Raw genomic sequence first — 21,344 nt, 5'->3', positions numbered from 1 at the left:
TGAAAAAAATACTGACAATCGTCTTACACAAAGACGGACAAAAACAATTTCTTTAATGTTTTGGTAAAATTGCCTGCGTTAATGCTTACAGCATTTGGTACCCTTGGTACCCTGGCCACTAGAGTAAGTTATTTCAAATTACGTCTTCAACAAGGTAATTGTCACTTTTGAATTACTTAAATATCTAGCATAAAGTAAATTCACTGCAGATATGGAGAAGCGATGACCAGTGACCTAATTACGCGTGACAATCTTTCGTGCAATTTACGTTGGTTTGCCCCTTTTTATAAAAAAGAAATAAAAAAAAAAAAGATTTTTACATGGTGACGAAATGAGCAGTGCAGCCATATCATTTTTGTCCTGTACAAGAGGAGCAACGATATTGGAACTGTTTGAACTTTCAGAGGTATTTTCATACACCTTCTTTATTCTAATTTCAATTGAAGTTGCCTTTTCGGGGTAGGACCTCAACGCTACTATTTGTTACATATCATTTGTTGATCCTGGAGAGGGGCAAGGTCCACCCATAAGACGTGGACGGATCCATTGCGCGGTTTGATTATGCTGCTTGTTCGACGGTATGCGCCGAAAGTTCGCTATCGACGTCGTGTGGCGCAAATCGTGAGTGGCCTGCTGTTTGGCGGACGGCCTTGGCGACAGCCAGACCGCGTAGCTTATCTCACGGAATATGTGGCCTGATGTATAGACAGGTGCACATGTGAACGAAGAAGATCCCTGCCGCATGCAGTGCATCTTTGACAATGCATAGCATTCCGTCCTATAGGAGACGTGGTTGTTTCATCTGGGCGATTCCAGCTGAAACCTCGGTCATAAGCGCACAAAGCTTGTTTGAAAACATGGTACAATTATTGACTTTTATAAATCAAATCTTTTAAATAAATATATTTAAGGAAACTAGCTAGCACCTGACGGCAAGAAACGTGTTTGAAAGAAATAAAAAATTCCCCAGTGGTGCGTTTTACACCAAACCCCTTCTACTCGATCGCGTCGACGCATCTGATAAGCTAACGGATAGAACTTTAAGGTACCTCAGCGAAAATCTGAACTGTCTTTAGTATACCGGATCGCATGGATCGGGTATTTTTATCATGTCATATTTTTTGTTACAATACATGCGTCACAATGTATATTATAATAATTATAAGATAAACAGATGCTAACTAGTCTAGAGTGGTACTTTATTCAAATATTAAATATAACCGCCTTGTCTTTGCTTGCATTTACCTACACATGGTCATAATGATCGAAATATAGAAACATCCTAGGAACTTTTCTAGTATACATTTATGGTACTTAACCATTAAGTCGACCCGTTTGAAGATTGATATAACCTTCAAACGTAGGATTTTATCTGATTCTTCACGTTGTTCGAAATAAACATTCATTGGATCCCTGCAGCAATAAATCATTGTAAAGCTAACGAGGCAAATGCTGCTATTTTAATGTTATCATAGTCCACGACAATGGAACACTTTCACACCTTAAATAACTGAAATTTCCACCCGGTTATAAAAGTTTGGTTATGCCTATTGCCCTTTAATAACAGACTGTGTAGCATAGAAAAGCTCTCAATCTCCAACACCTACGGTGTTAATAATTTATGCACTTTTATGGCTGAGCATCGCTGTTCTATTTACGTTTTTAAATGACCATTTAAGTAATGCTAAAGCGAGCCCATAAGAAGCGGAATTCACTGTCTATAATAACACGGCTTTTTACCTCAAATAACATTAGCTGACTGGTCGCGAATAGGCTAAACGTCAGAATAGGAATGTTAGGACAAGGCTGTTGCCCTTGCCCGCAAAATTCGACTGTCAGCTATGGTCGAATATCTGCTTTTGTGGCGAAAACGTTCTAAAGGTACTAGGTCTAATTTGATTTGATTTCTTTATGGATAATTCCTAATTACTAGACTTGAATAATAGGTTCTATGTATAGACGGACCTGAAGTGGTGAGTCAATTTTGCAGATATGTTTACGAACGTGACAAGAAACATTTTGACCTTCAAAAGCATATAACCCATTTTTGATCCTGATTTATGGACCGCCTGTAAAGGTCCCAACGTACTATTTCTATTTATACTTTTCTACAACTAATGCGCTGCGTGCCACCACGTCAAAGGCAAAACGTACATTTTAAATGTAACGGTGTTAAAGGAGCTCGCTTATCACAGAAAGCGGGAACTTTCAAATATGTAAACTAATATGTAACATGCAATAGAACTGCAGATTTTCCTTTATAGTATATATACCTATATACTTTTCCTTTATATATATATATATATGCAGCGCTTGATGATTGTACAAGAACGTACGCGTCTAAACGGGATAATGCGCTATTTGAAAGACCCTTGGATCTTTTAGGTCTCGGCCTTTTTTCGATCTTTGGGAAGATTTCCGAGCCATTATACGTAGAGTAGTAGTTTACGGTCCATTAATTTGCACCAACTGAGCCAGCCGGTGCAGCGTCTTCCGGAAAGGCCGGGCTTGCCAATTGCTATCCTTCACTAGTTAGTCCGTAGGCGGTATCATATCACTGCAGCATAATGGCGGCGAGGGCTCGTGCCCAACCCATCAAACCGAAGTGGGTATCAGCCGTAAGAACAGAACACCCGCTCCTGAACGGCCACTGTTTTTCTTTAACAGCAACAGCACGGGGATCACTGCTTGCGCCTGATCTCTTTTGCACTGGATAAACGGTGAGCCATCAGAAAATTGCAGGGCCACTTATTGCACGTTCCGGATGTTCGTCCACGGAAGCGTTTCGAATAGAGTTTTTTTAGTTAAGTGAGCAGGTTATGGCTATACAGTCTTGCGACGGCGTCCGCCATTGATTAGTGTAGAAGCGGCCCCATCGCTGTCTTTGACTAGTCGACCCCTACCAAATCCGACTCTAGTGTCCGTACGTTCACGTGTGTGTTGCTATTTGGCCACGGAACAGGCGTGTTAGCTTTCGCTATATCAGTTTCGGCTGCAACAATTCTAGTAAAAGCGTCGAATGATGCGGCAGATGTGTAGCTCAAAACAAAGCTTGTAGAATCTAGCAAAGATATCCGTATTTCTAGTACAAATATGAACCAGGTTATGATTTTTTTTACCTGCATTTTCGGTGTATTTTTTTTTGAGGCAAATATTTTCTTCGAACGTTTGTTCTTAGCTGATCAGTAAATGCAGAAAATCACAACTGCATTCAGGTCCCGCCTCATATATGATCAAACTAGATTAGCTTAAACCAAATCCCAGTTCGCACCTATTCGCTAGAAATTTTCGGAACAACGTACTCGCGTCATGGCTAAATCTAAGTAATCACTGACAATTTAGGTGATATCCTTAATTTGTATTTGTGTTCGCCTTTCGTGAATGATCTACGGAGCTGTTGGGCCCTCTCTCTCTGTGTGTGAGTCAGCTGGAGCCGTTCAGTAACGAAAGGAAAATCGAAGTTCGAAACGTTTGGCTTATCATAGAACCTTAATCTGCGCAAAGCAGAAAACGTTACCGTTGCGGTATCTAACCTAGAGCACATGTTTGGCGCGCTCATTCGGGGGCTAACGTATCTCAGGTGAGTGAGCTGAATAAGGGACTACCCTCAAACTAACACGTAAACTGACTTATTGCAGTTTTTCCACATCTTCAGCAACAGCTAAAAAAAAAGTGTTTTTTTCGATGTCGATTTTCGGCAAATGACCTGTTGGCTTCTGTCTGTTTACTTTCTGCTATGCCTCATCTGACGAAGGCGCAGTCGCCTCTAAGCTAGATAGCATCCTTAACCTATCGAGACAGGCCAACAATAATCATGGGATAATTAGCTTTCCTGGAAAGCTTCACAGTAATATTCACAGAACAGAACTATTTTCCGCTATGATTTAAACGCCATCATTTTTGTTATCTGCAGAAAAGACTAGGCGACCGTTCAGTTCATTTGAGGCTGGGTACATCTGAAGTGCCGTATGGGAAAAGCGCAACAAAGCTAAGAAGAATACACGATAGATGATAAGACATGTACAGTTTACAGACAAAATAGAACGAAACGATAGCTAACGGACCTCTTACGGATCCTTAATGCTTCGCTAAATTCCTCGAGCTTTTTCTCATAACTTTGGCAGCGCCCCTAAGCAATTATAACGATGTTCAGACATCGGTGTTTTCTGCTTATCATAACCATCGTGTGCTCCGTCTGAGATAATTAATCATAAAAAGTAGACAATGTTGATTGCTTTGTACGTGAAGGCCACGTCTGATTGCATGAAATCCCTCCAACGCATATATTCATGCAGTCGATGCTCATATCTGTATTTAATTTTCGAAAAAAAGGAGCAATTATGTTAATATAACAATAGCACGAATGTGGTTTACATGAAATTTTCCTGTTTTCTGGTGGGATATCCGCTACCCTCCATGACTATCTGTTTGCCGCTTCTGCTGGTGTTTTCTGTTTGCCTTCCCTGGACTGGTGCCCACAATAACGAAATTGGCCAGCCTACAAATGGGCGTGTGACGGATCCAAAATCACGATACAGCTGACCTCAACTTTTTGTTGTCTATTTATGCATCGATTGGTACGCACGCCAAGCGACGAAGTTCCCACGCATCAGGCACGAATTAATTCTCTCCAAAACGATTAGTAACGATGAGAGGGTAAACCACTCCTAGAAGATGATGTATTTCTACGCAAAAACACTCAATAGATTATATTCAGCTCATTTACGTGTAGTATAATTGTTATGTGTCTTACCGATAAAGTCAACTTTGTGAGACGCACCGATTTGAATAGTTCTTGCTCATGCAAAATGGCCTGATTTAGAGGTGCTTCTGGAACCGTTCTGCGAGCGAAAAACGTTCAATCGTAAAACACCGAAACCGCTGCCCAGCCGAGTTAGCATGTAATTTATTGAACGTTGAATTGGATTAGAGAAAAAACCACGACTTAACCGTCAAGTGGTTATACCCTGTCAATTATTTTGAAATAGCAGCTTTAGATCCACCCTTGGCTTAGACCTTGGGGTCACTGGTTCCGCCGACATTTGTGACTAAATGAACAAATAGACACGGCTTTAACGGTAACTAGTCTTTCCTTGTGATTATATAACGTGTATGAATTGGGTGAGCTGCCCAAACGAGCCAACGTGTTGTATAGAATGGTCGAAACTTCTATCTGATCTTCAGGAGACGATATTCGCAGTGGCAGTCATTTTGCTGAAAAAATGGAGGGTGCTAAGTAAAAAAAACAGCTAGAAGTTACCGCTTGAGACGCGAATAGGTGATCCAATAATATATACCTCACGACATAGCCGGATTCATATATTTAATAGGATACCTACACTTTAGTTTATGGGCATGTAATACCTAGGTCAAATATTGATGCGGCTCCCTTAGAATGTTTGCGCTTAGGAACTAATCACGTTCAAGCATGTTGAGGCTCGTGTCACCACCGGGACCATCTGTACTAAACGCTAGTGACGACAACAAAGGAGCCTACCGATCGGCAAACAAAACGAAAATTAGATTAGGATTATATATAGTATTGTTGTTGATGGAACGACTCAAGCAAATCGCTTATATCTCTGCTCATAATGTTTCTTCAGGGGCGGATTGAGCGATACGAGCTGCTTGATGACACTGTCCAAAACGTACGCCCTGAAACAAATGCAGCAATGAACCCGATCAAGCATAGCAAACTCCAGTGCCACAAATTAGAATAAACGCAAAAATTTTACCCAGTGTTTTTCAATTACGTCGAGTTATCGACTAATTGTAAACAAACGAATGTCGCAGCGCTTATCGACAGATAATCAAAACTCCCTATAGGAATAAAGAAATTACTCTTTATGTAAGTAGGGCATGCTTTACTGCTTTCGTAGGTTTCGCTAAAAACTTCCAGCGCATCTACTGGATTTATATAAGACACCATATTCCTACTTCATTATTTGTCTGATGCTCATGCTAACTGTGTACATAATGCTTCGTATTGTCCAAACATTACATTTACTGTGTCAGCACATTCACAGCCTCTATATACAAATTAGTACTAGGCTAAAATGGAATCAATTCATGCTGCTTACCGAATCTCTTGTCCTATAGGCGCAGAACATATAGGACACGCGTCCTTCTTTCTCCGCCAACTGCGAATACACATCTGGCAAAAGTTATGTCCGCACGATAACGTCACCTGGCAAGATGAATTTTCCAGTGATATAATCAACATTTTTCGACGGAAAATCCTAGCATAATTTAAGCATGTTCATATTTTTAGAACTGCATAAAGTAGGATATTACTTGAGTCCAATAATCCAATAAAATGGAAATCATTTAGACGTGAATAGTTACGGCTTCTGCGATACACTGTTACTTCACGTACTGTAAGAGAATGTAGAAATGGGCAACTTAGCTAGATATTTGCTTAGTGTAAATAACTGTTTACGATAAAGCAAAAACTTTGCTTCGCCTACTATTTTTATTAATATTACGTTTTTCGACTGCCGTAAAACCCAATAGTTGTAATTAATCTACGGGCTAAGTAAAACAGGCTTCCAATTTTAGCCTTTCTATGGTAGAGAAACGGATACGTAAATGCAGCAACGTGGGTGCAAACGTTCTTCGTATACGTACAGCACTGATGAACAATTCGGAGCATATGGAACACGTAAGCTCTTCTTCCATAATGTTCTCTACGCGTTTTACCACATCCGTCTGGATAGAACTATGCGCACCACCGATGGCCCCGGACACCGCGCAGATTGCACTGCCACCCACGCAGCCCGGATCCCCCCCTGGGGCAGACGTTTATTTAAAAAAATGTTGAATGAATTAGGAATGATGAAAAGCCCATTCATTTCGTCTGCTTGCCGCGTATCTAGGAATGATTGCCGCATCAAATTTTGTGCGTAGGAAACAATAAAATCTCGTTGATAATGTCTATGTGTTGGCCTACCTGCAGTGCAGTGCAAATGGGCGGCCCCATGTTGCGATGCGCCATGGTGATCCCCAGTAGAACACCTGGAAGATGACCCACTGCTAGCAGCAGGAAGGCAACCTACCTTCTCGGTATGCGGCTCCTCATCTGTAAACCATTGTGAAAAGATTCGACCGTTCTCAGTGCCAATGCACTTTCAGGCAAATGCCGTATAACTATACTTTCGGATTAATATGTAATAATTTGTTAAAGCTAACTATAAACGCTGACGTTATATTACGATCTGTATAAATTTCATGATCACTATGATACTGTCTTCTATCGTTAGGAGAGAACTCGCCGTCACTACGCGATCGGATCACGTAATTTTTTAAAGATCATGCGCATAACGTATTCGTATTAAGTATACTTAAATCTGAAAAGATTTCTGAAAAGATAATATTTTTTAAGTCAGATTTTAGAAAAGCGATCGGTAGTCCTAGAAGTATTTCTTTGAATTGGAGTAATTCTTGGCCAAATAACTGAAGAGGTTCACCTGTTTATTTAATTATCTACAGTTTTTACAAAATAATTCTCCGACTACTATCTGATAAACGAGTACGTTTTGTTCGGGGTGCAATCTAGGTTCTTTAAAATACAAGAATAGTGTGGACATACATTCAGACAGAATAATACAAATATAAATATGATATCCGCTCTAGAGATAGAAAACACGAACCATTTTCTTCGTTATTACTTTCAGGTATGGGCTGTTCTTTAAGCTGACGAGCAGAGTGTGAGGAGCCTGAGCAGGACTTCCCATGTGGGCCCGCCCCAGCAGGAGTATAGATTACTTTATTTGCAGCTGTGGATAACCAAAATACAGTATTCAAGGACACCTGAAATTAGAAGCGCGGATATATTACACGAACACATCGTTTGCGAACACATATCACCTTAACATATATCAGTGGGGCCTAATTCTAATGTTGTTTTTTGGTCCATGCCAGTTCACTTACTAGATTTTCTACTTCATCGTCTATACTAATTAGGCTTTACACATGAAAATTACTAAGGAATTGGATGAAAGCGATAACTAAATAATCAGTTCTGACCAGCTTGGCATCCTCGTCATCCGGAATCTGCACAAACTGGAACGCCATATTTGTTCGATGTATCGGGCCCAGCGAGATCACGTCCTGAGCAAATTGAAATTGCGGCTACCGTTAGATTGTCAATCGCATGATGTACTGCCTCAGCTTCCTCCGTTAAAATCGTGCCAGTCTTTTGCAGTGGTGCGTAATTCAATCCATATACTACAAATATTCGCTTTTATACTGTTATGTACGAAGCTGCTGCACTATCTGAGCACTGTTGGCTCTGACGAACAATGAAATAATATTAAAAATGTGTCTCAAATTTTTCAGCCTCATTATCAAAGAAACTATTAAATCTTTCCTTTAAATAGTAAGCCCGACGCAAATTGAACTTCAGGGAGTAAACTGGCTCTTTGAGCCACTCACCGGTCAGTATTTTCGATTCTCTTTGGATTGAGAAAGAAAAACAGGCAGCCAGGTACCCCATTGAAGTGAAGTCCTGGAATCAGACCACCCATTTCTTTTTCTCGATATATTTACTGTGCTCCAAAGGCTACTGGCAGTGAGATACGATCCGAGAAGCCACTAGGTCTTAACGATACTGTATAACTCGTAATCTTTCTTCACTCTATTAGACATTTTGGGTTAGCATATGCCGATGGCCAGGCTTGAATCAGCGACACCTGCCCGAACCGACGACTCATTGTATCGGTAAACATGCATGCAGCAATATCAATGATAGCCTTCCACAAATTGGACAGTGTATTTGAAAGAACGTCTGTTTCAAACTAGACATGAAATTCTGTATTTTAATACAGGCCTAGCGGCAAGTGGGATGGTAACAGCTTGAAATGATGTCGTGATCCAATTTTTACTATATTTACCCTAACAGAACCGTGTTTAGTTAGGAAACCATATTGCCTAGCTAGTCGTATAACTTGAACACGTTATAGCGATTCATATGAATTAGCCTCGCCTAAATAAGACACTCAAGTTTTGACACTATCAGAAATTTATCTGTTGAAACGTTTCAGTTTACCTCCGATTTAAGATTGGCGCACGCAGGGGGTTCGATCTTCCTGTGATTGACGTAAACTCCGTTGACCGAAGCGAGATCGCGCACAGTCCAGCTGCCTCCTTTACTTCGTCGAAACTCCGCATGTCTGTAAAATTGGATTTCAGAGATGAGAAATAAAATCGTCTGTAGAGATTTTAAGCGTAACAGTAAAAGTAAACATGCTATTCTGAAGCGAGGTCGTTTCAGAATCTACTGTATATGTTAGTATAAATGAATATCGTGGTAAGATGTGATCTCGGCCATCCTTTAACATACCTACTGTACATATCACATTGTCAACACTTCTATGAAAAGCAAACCTTCTGTATTTTATCAGTAAATCCATCAGCGGTAATTCATCTCTGAACGCCTAGCCATACCCCAGCTTGAGAAAATTCTAAATGAATACAGCCGAATTAGTAAAACAGCCTAAATTGTGCCTAAATTGTATACATTATTACGGCCTGTATTCACCTATTGGCGTCTAAATATTCGGTCTAAAACAGTTACACACGGGAGCGGTGTAAATCCAGGTGAGCCTTAGAGACGTAAATTCATAGCGAACACCCAACCCTAGCATCAATTTCTACAGCATTATCACGATTACTCTTTATAACCATTACTACTAATACAATTCTTCCGGTGATTTTTACGGTTTATTATCATAATCTACTCTCTTGTTGCTTAGTGCGAACGCAAAAAGACAGACCGTCAGCTCGATTTTGTTAAGCTATCAGGCACAGCTGATCCGTTTGATTGATATTCTCTGATACAGAAAAGACGCACCTGGCAAAGCGGCCATTTGCTATGAGAGATCAATTTAAGTCTTTGGAAAGAGCGTTATCCCTCGGAGATGCCTGGTTAAGGACTAGTGTAAACTGCTTCCTTGATTCCAATCGATTTGTCTGCTAATCGCAACTGCATTTGTAAAAATCAGTATACGAAGCTAACGTTACGTTTACCAGTTACACAACCTCTTTTAAACTAAAGGTCTATGACTCTTGTTATTTATGTTTAAATTAGTGTAAAAGCATAATTTACTAACTGAAGGAAGACAAAACATATCACCTACCGAACTGTGGAAAATTCTAGCCTGTGGCACCGACTACTATAGGACTATATAAAATAAACCACTGTTATCGATCGATTCACGCGCTTACCGGAGTTTCGTTCTAGCGTGAGGACAAATCGGATGAGAAAAAGATTCGATAGGAATATGTTTTCCAAGAAAAACGATCATACAGACCAACAGAATGATCCATTGAAAAACTGGAGTGAGTCATTTTTTAATCGAAGCTGCTTGCTCTGTGGGCACCGTGCCCTTTATTCTCAAGCCTCGATTGTAGACCAACGTTAATCGATTCGGCTATAGGAGAAATAACTATTATTAATAAGCTAATACATAACTTGTTTGTAAATATAACAGTACGGTAATTTTAATTTGGTGATAATAAAGTGATTGACATAAGCAAATATAACTAGCAGCAAGTATTGGCAATAGTTCATACACCTAGTAACTTAAACGCTAATACTTTAATACAAAACAAGAAAGATGCTTTATAAGGGCGATTATGGAGGCTCATTCAAAAAATGACGGCCATCAGGCTACCTTCAAATGACCAATTTTGTTTTTAAATATTGTCTTCGAAGCAATAGTGAACATAAAAAACTTGTTTCAACTTGGACCGCATTTAAATAACCGTGGGGAAATGTCTGCAGGTAGTGTAGGGTAAATTACAGTAAAACCTTTCTCACAAGAAATGCTGAAAGAATCTAAGTTGAAGAAGCTCGAGGAAATTTTTGAGAAAATATGCAGAAATAAACGTAATACCACCTTCTAAATAATTCGCACAGCCCATTTAAACATTTTCGTATGAAACACACGGTCGTGTCTACAATATACCTACAATACAGGTACTCGCTATTAATTTTCTGGTGTTTAGTATATTCATTAGAATAAGTTCAGCTTACGAGAGGAATATCTTATAGAAATATCTAATGCAGCTCGCAAGAACCGTAAATTAAAAACAGCAACTATTTAGAAAAAGAAATTAAATTATAATATTGTTATGGATTGTATATCACCCACAGGCTAATATATCGTATAATATAACATGTTTAAGGCATCGGTCTTGGCAAAATATGAGTAATTAAATGTATGAAATGAAAATAGCATTCAGCTGTAAAAAATTATCTTGCTACTTTAAATTCGCTGGCACAGTAGTTTTAGTTTTCCTCTGGTTTTGACCGACCTTCTGGAAACGATGACAGAGTGTATCGAGACAGAGCAATTTCCTGATCGTCCAAGGATCTCCTCATCTAGCTTTAGCGGTATCTCTCGCGTCGGTTCGGCGCGCATCATAAGACAGTTCGCCGTCTCCGCGGCAGAGGCAGCCATCATTACCTGTTGACGTTAACGAACGAATGCGGATACAATCGTCTTCAGACAAAATTGACCGCGGGCGGCAGCAGTAACAGTACTCAATTAGTGAATCAGCCAGTCACATGAAATCATGAGCTTGCAAATTGTTTCCGTTTTTATACATTAAACGCAATGAGAAACGATGATCGATTGCGACACTATCACAAACAATTAACAGTAATGCGATACACATCTATCTGTAGAGCGGTTGTTATTGTTGACAAACGGCAACAGATCTCCGGAGCGCCTTCCAATTGATAGACCGGTTATCCGCACAGTCGTCAGTAGAATGCGTCCGTAGGATCGAATGAGCGGCTGCGTGAGCACGAACAAGAGTCGTTATGGACCCAAAGGGAACACAACACACCCTCTCTTAATTTGAGATTGTTATATTTTCGTAATAATATGATTTTCTTAGAGTTGCCGTTGTTATAATGATTGTTCTCCACGAATTGATGATCGGTCAACATTATTTAGCCAACAATTGTCAAAATTCTGGAGAACGTCGTAGTAGAAGCTACCGCTGCTGTAACCGTGATGACGCTGTCGTTGCTGTTTGGGGATGCTGACCGTGATGATAATAGCGAGGTCTTCTCTTGATCTGTTTTAGCCGCTTCTGCTGCTGCCACTGGCGCTAGAATTTTGAACAGTTGTTGTCGAGAGAGTCAAACTGCGCTTGGCCAATGGCCGCGTTTTACCTTTACCACAACTACTTTTCCCCCATTTTATTTCGAGCAAGATTGCACTTGTTGATATAGATATCAATCAGCCCAAATCAACATAGACTTGCTTGTCCCTTACGTAATTATCTGGACAAGTAATCACGGACATACTGATATCACCTCAACAACGCATCGACGGATTCCGACCTACTGCAAGACTTATCACCGGTTGCATGACATCAGGGCTGTTAAAGAATGGAGATATTAATAACGTATGCTTCGTTGGTATTATTTCATTTCAAGTCAATGATCTCAATTTGAATATTTCCGTCGCTGAGATCCTTTTGACGCATAGGTAAATTTCTCAAAATTACTATCTGTCACTTCAGGATTATGTGAAGGCTTCAAGGTGAACTGATGATTTATTGTCGTTTAGTGACACAAAATTTCAATGTTTTTATAAAGGTCGAATGACTTCTGTTTCCTATTTGCTAGATAATATTTCGTTAATCTCCCTCGTTCTGTAAAATTACAGATTGCAGCTTTTTATTGTTGTTGTTGTTGTTGTTGTTGTTGCTGCTTTCTTTTGTAGTGAAAGCCATCAAAAATGATGTTTGCGCTCCATTGCCACAGCAAATAATTAACTCATCTCTGCAGTCCTTGAACAGGCATTAAATTGAGTGTATTGGATGCATTTGAAGAAATTCTCAACAACGACAACTGAAGGGTCTAAATTGACATTAGAGAACCAATTCACTCCGACACCACTATGGCCTTAGCTGGCGGTCTACAATCTATGCTGCAAAATCTTCGGCCTTGACACGGAGCAGCCCTTTAATATATATTTTATTGATAAATGAACGACTTGCGTCTTTTCATTAGGTGTTGCATTTAAATGAGTGTAAGGCCTGATACAGTGTTGCCGCTGTACCAGGCGACCTTACACCTACCGCTTTCCTATGGTTCTAATTTTACCACAGGGAACTCATACGACGACAAGTTCAGCTCTTGTGTTACAACAATGTTAACCTCTTAGAAAAACGGTGAGTCTTGAAACATTACTTATGTTGAGTTGTCGCTGTTCACAAAATCGCTGATTCGTTCGTAATTGCGTAATTGCGATTCGGCTAGTACGCCGTTCATACCGTCCAAGCGTTTATCCGCGCTTCTTGCAGTACCAATAGAAAGAGCAGCAGCTGTTATTGCTAGGATATTATTGTGGTCCGTCATTGATCGCCTTCCTCATTGTGTTCGTCGAAAAATCGTTTTGGTGGCAAATTAAATATCAATCACTTTAGGCAAGGCCTTTATGGCAATCCTGAACTAACACCGTTCCAGTTTTATTGTACCACTGTGTGCTAAGAATGGGAAAATTTCACACATTTCACATCATTGGCTTTCGTCCCCACCCACGGCCAAATTCGTTTTACTGCTGCTTTACCAAAGAGCAAGATACACTTCGATGAGACATCTTTTGTAGATTGGAGACGACAACAACAGTAACAGTAGCAGTAGCAGCAGCAGCAGCAGTAGCAGTAGCAGCAGCAGCAGCAGCAACAACAACAACAACAACAACAATACGCTGCTCTTCAGCTTTCTGTCTGAGCTTCCGATGAGTGAATTGCCCGAGCAAGCACTAGCAATAGGAGCACCCCCGTAATTTCCTCCCTGTCTCGTTGTCTTCTTTATCGTTAGCTGGCGCCGTCTCATAACAGGGGGTATTATTTGTAACAGCGTAGGTAGTCCAGAGCAGACAATCAGTTCCACCGCCAATGCTACTATCGATGTCGACCACCAGCACCACCGCAGCAATCGGCTCATTTGCCTCGGTCAGCTATCGTGCTATTGCATATCGTGCTGCTGCTGTTGCTGCTGCTGCTGCTGCTGCTGCTACTGTCGATAGGGCGAGTGGAGCAGACCGTCAGTCTGTCAGGCAGTTAGCCATTCAGCCAGCCAATTAGGCGACAGATCATAGCAGTTGCAGAGGTGATGGGCGAACGAGTTGCTATTTCTCGTTCGGCCTTCATTCTGCAGCTGAGCTGAACAACTCACAGATCCGCTCCTTAAGGGCTGAACCCGTCGTTAGGACTTGTTCCGTGCTATGTGTGTGCAGTTCTGCTCATGTGGAATAATATCCGATAGTCGGAAAGGATACGGAGCAACAGCAGCGTAGGGAACCGCGACGGCAGCTGCGCTGGTTTCGGAGCCTGAGCTGGCCCTGTCGGCAACTTGACATTGGTTTGTTTTGGATGGTTTCTGTGTGGTTTCGAGTCTGTGCTTATTCTACTGCTTCGATAAAGCCGCTGACAGTACGTGATTAAAGATCGGCTTGTGCTCACTGTTGTTTCAATCATCCCGGTAGATGATCGGTCACAAGATATGGATCCCAGTTGTCCAATAACTGCTATATTATATGTCATCGTCGCTGTATCAGCTATGTGTTCTCGGTTTCATAAACAAAATATTACTACCACTAATCTGTCAGGTCGGTCTTCAATAAATAGACTTTAACGTGTTTTACTGATTCGGACACATATCGTTTGAGGAGAATCCATCAGATTTATAAGCCAAGCAGGAATTGTTTATCTGGGAAGATCGTCTTCATCTAAAGTAATATACAGTGATAAATTGTACTGCCCAAAGGACCAGCATACATCCACCAAACCATTTAACAAACAGGTACGAGCTTACGAAGATTAATACACAAAAATTAATTCAAATATCGATGCACTCCAATATGATTTTTTGGCTTACTCAGTATTCTGGCATACTAAAGTAAAAATCCTTTCAGCTTTATTATTGGTCATGGCTGAAACAACAGCGACGTATCCAATCTAAATACTTAAAATCATGTTATTTTTTTGTAAAATCAAATAAAATATATTTGACATACTTGTTTTAGAGCAAGGTATGTAATTGTTATATGTACATAGAAAGTTAATATAGCTATTTTAATCACTGATTCCTAAAACTAAATTCTGAGCAGCAATTTTGCGCTGAAACTTTGTTACGCATTCTTCACACTTACTTCTATCGCCTAGGTTATCCATGAACATGAAATAGAACCCTGCCACCTCATTACATATACACGACTGTGTAGTAGCTTACACTGAACAGGGAAAAGTTATTCTTAAATGATGAATTGTTAAATCAATCCAATAGCCTCATCTTTGTTTTTTGGTTATGTACGCACTTTTTTAAACATATTCTGTATTGCTGATATTCGCATTATTACTTGCATTTTTATATATAATAAAAAAAGGTAAAAGTGTATAATAATAGTTATACTGCTTATTTGAACAGATAGATTTGTCTGTCTATACACAGTCAATACACAGAGATGTATATTATCTATCTGTATTTATGCAAGTGATTCGTATCGACCTTTCTACAAATACATTGGAATAGTCTTCATGATTGATCATTAATATGTAGAAGTTCTGACCAAAAAAACAGTTTTCCAAAAATATCGTTAGCTGTCGTTTGTTTGGACTATCTCGCATTAAGAACTGAAATCCAAAGTAGAGTAGTTGCCATTATTATAACCAGAATTACCCACAGAATCAGAAAGTACCATTGAACTGCACAATAAACTAAAGAGTTTGATTGATAATTTGACGACTGTGTAAACTGTCTCAAGCGATGCTAGTTCAAAGAATGAAGCGATTAGTATGATATGTGATTGTAGTTTAGTTTTTTTTATTTTGCGTCATAATAATAATAATGAAACATAATTAAGTTTCGTTAGAAATTAATGCATTTAAAATAAATACACTCTGGTCTCCTTTCAACAAAAAACGCTAGTAAACTGACCCGAAGCGTTACTCTACCTCTTTTTGTGATCGACGTTTATGCTAATTTAAAATGCATCTCCCGAGTCACTTCAGCTGTCGTGCATTAACCACTTCGACCAATTGAAAACTTCCTGCTGCAAAAGACGCATAGCAAACAAATCAGAGAATTTGTTAGCTGGAAGAAAAACGCCTGAATAATAGAGCGATCGATAATGATTCTCATCTTGTATCTTCACGACCTTCCAGCCAAATTGAGTACAACTCTAGTAAATCGCCAACGAACTGTATGACATCAGGCTTAACCAATTTTCACTTTTAATTTTAGAAATTAGAGCGCTCCAGTCTTACTGGCCGATAAAATATCCCATCGTTATTTAAACACCTTCTGGCTATCAAATCGAAAGCACCTACAAAACTTTTTACATGATATTTTTAATAGTCTCTGCATAAATCAACAAATTCTTTCAATAGCTTTAGTTAAACAATAGGTTGGCAACTTTTCTGTTTTTTTTTCGGTAAAATTTAACATTCTATATCATTTAAAGATATATGTATACACTTATAACATAACTAGTTGTATAGGCTTACCTAAATTATCTTTTTTACAACCTTCTATCTTTGGAACTGTTAAAACATTCAAGACAATAAAAAAAAATATTTCTATTAAACGAATAAAGAGGCAATTTTTTTTTATTCCAGATAGGCTTGACTCACTGTGATATGCTCTATACTATTATTTAACACTTTTTTCACGATTTTTTTCTGTAGTACACGTTTTGAATTTGCGAAAGCGCATAAGCACTTTATTCAAAAGATTAGTGCTTCAATTGTATATAAATTCTTACATAAAAGTTTTCTGATTTATGTGTGCGTGAATAGCAAAGGTGGGAGTGGACGATTATATTCTAGATTTACAGGGATCTGTTGCTTCACTGATTTATTGCTTGTGTCATTAGAATGGAACGCCGTATCGCTTTGCGTTCCCTTACGGCTTACTTGTCTTGCCGCATCTGTCGAGGATACCTCATCGAAGCGACAACAGTTACAGAATGCCTACATACCTGTAAGTCACTTTCTGTCTATGTTTAGACCAGTGCAAATCTTGTTGCCCTGGTATATCATGGGGTTTAATAAATCAACGATAAACTTTTACAGGTGCAAAGGATAGACAACTTAATCAACATCGCATGGAAGCTATGCATTATAAGAAGAGCATACAGCTAGTTTCATTGTATTGTAGTTTTCATAATGTTTCATTTCAAAGTTTCTCACTTGATGTTCTTAATCGGTTTTCTGAACTAAATGCCTACTCATATTACTAAGCTACTTTATATATCTATGTTTTGAGTTTCGTCCGTTATCGCCATCCGGTATTTCATCAGACGGCTGGCTTCAGCACGAGACGAAATGCAAATCTAGGTACAAGATTAGTAAACAAATACGTTACCCATTATGCTATGACGGGGACAAGTTACTTTATACCAAACGGTTTTTAAGATTTCCTATAAGATATCAGATACTAAAAATGGCATATCTAGCTTAGATATATCGCAGATTGCTCGCTGTATAAACATAAGCCAAATGTGTGTCCGGTAAAAACAACTTGTTATTATTTTTTTTAAAGATTTGCTTTTGTTTTTGACTTTGTTTTACACTTTTGAATTCTTACGAACTTAAAACAAGTTTGTTGTTATATCGTGTACGTGCCATTTAATCAACTGTACCATATTTCCCATTACCGATGTTATAGTCTGCAAAAGTTGCTTAGTAAAGCATCTCGAGGAACGCAACACATGCCCACAATGTGAGACCCTTATTCATCAAAGTCATCCTTTAAACTACATAGCGTATGACAGAACAATGCAGGACGTCGTTTATAGGCTGGTACCCGAACTACAGAAAAGTAAGTTAACGATGCGGCTTGTCTGAAACTCCTTTGTGACAGGTTTAACTTTCGTTTTATTCTGATAGAAAAAAAAACAGATCAGGTCTAATATATTTTCAATAGATAATGAGTGACATGTTTGGAAATATTTCCTTGTAGAGCTTCAGATATCCAACTAAGTGATTACAACTATTCCAGAGGAGCTAAAACGTGAGTGGGAATTTTACGAGAACAAGGGTCTAGCATTCCCTCGAACCTTGCCACCAAACCTTCAAGCCCTGCTCAAGGATGTGCAAGCCGTAAGTAACTTTCTAAGGGAAATTATATTTGTATTTCATCATGATATTAATTCCACAGTTGGTATAACGACATCAGCCGCCGAATGAAACGAGGTTTTCTGTTAAAAATATTCCTTATTTCGACGGCAATAAATACAGGCATTTTTTTTATATACTTACGATACGTGTTTCTATCTTGTTATCTCAGAAGGAAAAACCAGAAAGTGGAAGCGCATCTGCTTCCGGCAGCTCTGCAGCTGGATGTGCACGAGATGGTGCTGGTGCTGATGAGGAAAATCAAGCCGCTAATCACGGTGACTGCCACAGAATGGATGAACAGGTACAGAAATGAACAAGCCGAAAAAGGGGGAGAGGGTTAGGGCCCCGGAATGCGGCATGTGTTTTCTAAAAAGTTACTCATGGGTCTCAAATGAGTAAGGTTAAATAATCGAATTATGAAGTTAGTTTTTATCGACTATAAATACCTCAGGAGGTTTTTTTCACAGTTTTTACCTCTATAATTCTTGGGGTGACTGGGCTGTCTGTAGCAACATCTGCTGTCCAAAAAACTCTGTTTACAGTTCTTTATCACTGCTGTTTCGTAAATAAATTCGCAGGATTCTTTTCCTTGAGATTAAATTCGAACACGTTACGACAAACATCTTTTAATGCAATCCACGTTGCATTTGGGGACACAGCTATTTCTATTTACAAACGGAAATTTGCTTCAGAAAATATTGACTTTGAAGATTTTTACATTATTGCAAGTATCAAGTGAAATCAATGGTTGATGACCCTTGTTGCGTTGCTGTCGCAGTTTGAGAATTGGGTATATCGGATTTTACGGCGAGAAATCATTTGCACTCAATGGGCAAAAATGGAAAGTAAGTTGCTTGTTAAGTAAGCGATGAGCAAGAACGGTGTGTTTGTCGGTTTGCTTTTTACTGCTGCGGAACCAGTGTCAGCGTGATATTTTGTTAACGAAGTGCCACCTGTATTCACCAAAATGACCAAGCGAAGCAACGCTACCGGTAAACAGACCAATGAGCCTGTCTAGGCCCATCCGAAACAAAAAAAGCGCCAACTATAAGTTAGGTAGGCCACTAAAGCTAGAATTCGCTTTGCGTAGCTGGAGAAAATGACAGATGTTCTGAGTGAGAAGCAACCCAGCTTCCTAGATACGCGTTATACTTCACGACCATGCTTTCTGCACACATCGTGAGAGTTCTTATTGCAAAGCTACAAAAAGGATCTTTAGCACACTCACCATACTTACCTATTTCCGCACTCTTTTGAAAATGCGTTTAACAACCGTAATCGAAAACCTGGATTTTGGTTTTTAATGCCAGGATGAAAACATCTGTAGCGCAAGATCTAAGTGAGGCACGATGCAAATCTGTCAGGAAAAAAAACTTTCGCTAAATGAAACTCGATTGCCTACAACTCACTAAACCGTATGTCATGCATCAAAAAATACTACACACTTCTGCAGCGTGATAGATTCGGTGCACCTAGAAGCTTAGTGTCGAATTTTAATGTAATGATTTGTTTCAACATAAATTGTTGCTAGAACAACTGTGGCAATTAAAAGATAAGAATTTCAGCATTAGAACACACAAACTGGTAGCAACGGTTATTAACATGCATTCGTTCCGCATTAGGTAAACCTTTTACTCGAGTCCGATGCTCCTTTATCACTAAGATCGCTGGAAAGAGCCTTTATCCGTGTATCAACCCAGGCGACAGTAACGCACCTTAAAAAGTATCTAGCGAAGAAAATCTTTAACACTACATCAAAATATAATGAGGTAAGTTGGAATTCCTATATCAAAATGCACTGACAGATATCCGCTAGAAATCTGAGCCATGTTCTGAGTGACGTTAATAGGAGTTCACGTATCATTCAAGTATTAACTGCGAAAAAATAACAAGTACAGTTACTAGTAGCGAAGCTTGGAAAACGCACGATACTCTTAGGATATCGAAAGAAATATATAGGTAGTCAGAAGTTTTTTTCTAGTAATTACTCATTGCAAAAGACAAAGTAGTTAGTCACGCATAATCGAAGACGCCACCGGTCATAACCCAGGAAACTATATATATATATGAGATACCTATTAGATTACATTTGTATGTATTGCGAATTTTAGGTGGAAATCCTCTGCAATCGTGAACTGTTAGGCAAAGACCATACTCTGAAATTCGTTTGCGTCACGCGATGGCGGTTCAAGGAGCCCCCTTTACGTCTCCATTATCGGCCTAAAATGGAATTGTAATAACTTTCTTGCGTAACAGCTACTACATCTTATAACTAAAAATTAGAATTTATTGCCAGTGGATGACTAAAATTAGGTCAACACCTTGTAAGAATTATGTATATACATAAACAAATGACAACTAATGATGTTTTTGTATAACTTGTTTAATAAAGAAACGAGTTGCCTTGTAAACTCCACCATACGACGTATAATCGTGTCGTTCAAGTTACACGAGTGAATGTGTGATTCCTGAGTCACTGTCAAAAATGTAACTCACGAAACACTACAATGTTTACCAGAAATAACTGGCGAATAGTTTCAAAAAGGATTTCTTTGTTTCAAGGTTTAGTATACGCACATAGCGTGATGTACGCATATACGGTAAGCCCTTTCAATCCAATGCTTTTTGTCGTATTATTTAATGGAACTCGAGAGAAACTGAGGGAATGCGACAACGATATGCACAACTGGTTTTCAGTGGACTGTCTACTCATGATACTAAGAGTTTAAAATGGGAATTTGGTTCCCTTCTATTGATAGTTCATAGAGCTTATAGCACCCCGCTACATCACAGCCTTGTTGATGTTGTTTATCTTCAGTAAACAGAAGTTACTATCTGGCCAGTCATGATAGAGACGTAGGTTTGCTTGTAGAATGAATTTATGAGCTACTTAGGTAATTCAACTTCTGAGCGCAGCGTGCAGCAATGAGTTTAATGCATGGATTTCGCTTTAAGTTTTTTTTTATTTTTAACATTCTATAAATATATTTATAAAATAATAATAGTTATAAGCTATTTTATAAATATATTTATAGAATGTTAAACTTCAGAACGCTGGAAGCTCAATGGGTTCTACTTAGTATAGTGAATATTATGGAATAGACATATTTAAAAATATCCTAGGTTTATAGATTGTACTATTTTGTATATGCGCGAAAAATACCTAGTGCTTTTTTGTAATACGTATCTATATACGGATA

The 21,344-nt window shown here is 39.1% G+C and overlaps 2 protein-coding genes across 7 annotated transcripts; one reads left to right on the top strand and one right to left on the bottom strand.

Annotated features, from left to right (window-relative positions):
- Nucleotides 1-5,529: 5,529 nt before the first annotated feature.
- LOC111254037 (uncharacterized) lies at nucleotides 5,530-13,961 on the bottom strand. 2 transcript variants are annotated; one of them, XM_022814484.2, is made up of 8 exons: nucleotides 11,317-13,955; nucleotides 9,047-9,170; nucleotides 8,026-8,109; nucleotides 7,650-7,809; nucleotides 6,950-7,078; nucleotides 6,628-6,788; nucleotides 6,081-6,187; nucleotides 5,530-5,655 (listed from the first exon to the last, which is right to left on the bottom strand). In XM_022814484.2, exons 1-8 carry the CDS (start codon nucleotides 11,463-11,465, stop codon nucleotides 5,562-5,564), a joined length of 1,008 nt encoding a protein of 335 aa, XP_022670219.1. In that variant the 5' UTR covers nucleotides 11,466-13,955; the 3' UTR covers nucleotides 5,530-5,561. The 2 variants fall into 2 exon arrangements, with proteins under 2 accessions (XP_022670219.1, XP_086832064.1); XM_086975938.1 differs by lacking the exon at nucleotides 8,026-8,109 and having other exon boundaries at nucleotides 11,317-13,961.
- A 169-nt stretch (nucleotides 13,962-14,130) lies between these two features.
- On the top strand, nucleotides 14,131-20,568 carry l(3)73Ah (polycomb group ring finger 3-like lethal (3) 73Ah). 5 transcript variants are annotated; one of them, XM_086975941.1, is made up of 7 exons: nucleotides 14,131-14,827; nucleotides 16,899-17,005; nucleotides 17,693-17,845; nucleotides 18,026-18,126; nucleotides 18,317-18,445; nucleotides 19,767-19,913; nucleotides 20,256-20,568. In XM_086975941.1, the coding sequence occupies exons 2-7, from the start codon at nucleotides 16,900-16,902 to the stop codon at nucleotides 20,379-20,381; spliced, it is 762 nt and encodes a 253-aa protein (XP_086832067.1). In that variant the 5' UTR covers nucleotides 14,131-14,827; nucleotide 16,899; the 3' UTR covers nucleotides 20,382-20,568. The 5 variants fall into 5 exon arrangements, with proteins under 5 accessions (XP_086832067.1, XP_086832066.1, XP_022670224.1 ...); XM_086975940.1 differs by having other exon boundaries at nucleotides 14,322-14,827; nucleotides 16,860-17,005; nucleotides 18,314-18,445; XM_022814489.2 differs by having other exon boundaries at nucleotides 14,324-14,827; nucleotides 16,827-17,005; nucleotides 18,314-18,445.
- Nucleotides 20,569-21,344: the final 776 nt, after the last annotated feature.

Source organism: Varroa destructor, unplaced genomic scaffold, assembly GCF_002443255.2.
Source record: "Varroa destructor unplaced genomic scaffold, Vdes_3.0 BEIS01000007.1, whole genome shotgun sequence".
NCBI lineage: Eukaryota > Metazoa > Arthropoda > Arachnida > Mesostigmata > Varroidae > Varroa > Varroa destructor.
Note: the sequence above shows the minus strand (reverse complement) of the source record. Positions and strands in the feature narration are given on the sequence as shown.

What these genes read in the sequence shown, in the direction of transcription:
- LOC111254037 (XM_022814484.2), bottom strand. Translation starts at nt 11,465, where the DNA reads ATGATGGCTGCCTCTGCCGCGGAGACGGCGAACTGTCTTATGATGCGC. An exon ending in ATGACGAGGATGCCAAGCTG is followed by an intron (nt 7,810 to 8,025) that starts GTCAGAACTGAT and finishes TTCTAATTTCAG; the next exon opens with GTGTCCTTGAATACTGTATT. An exon ending in CCATTTGCACTGCACTGCAG is followed by an intron (nt 6,789 to 6,949) that starts GTAGGCCAACAC and finishes CGTCTGCCCCAG; the next exon opens with GGGGGGATCCGGGCTGCGTG.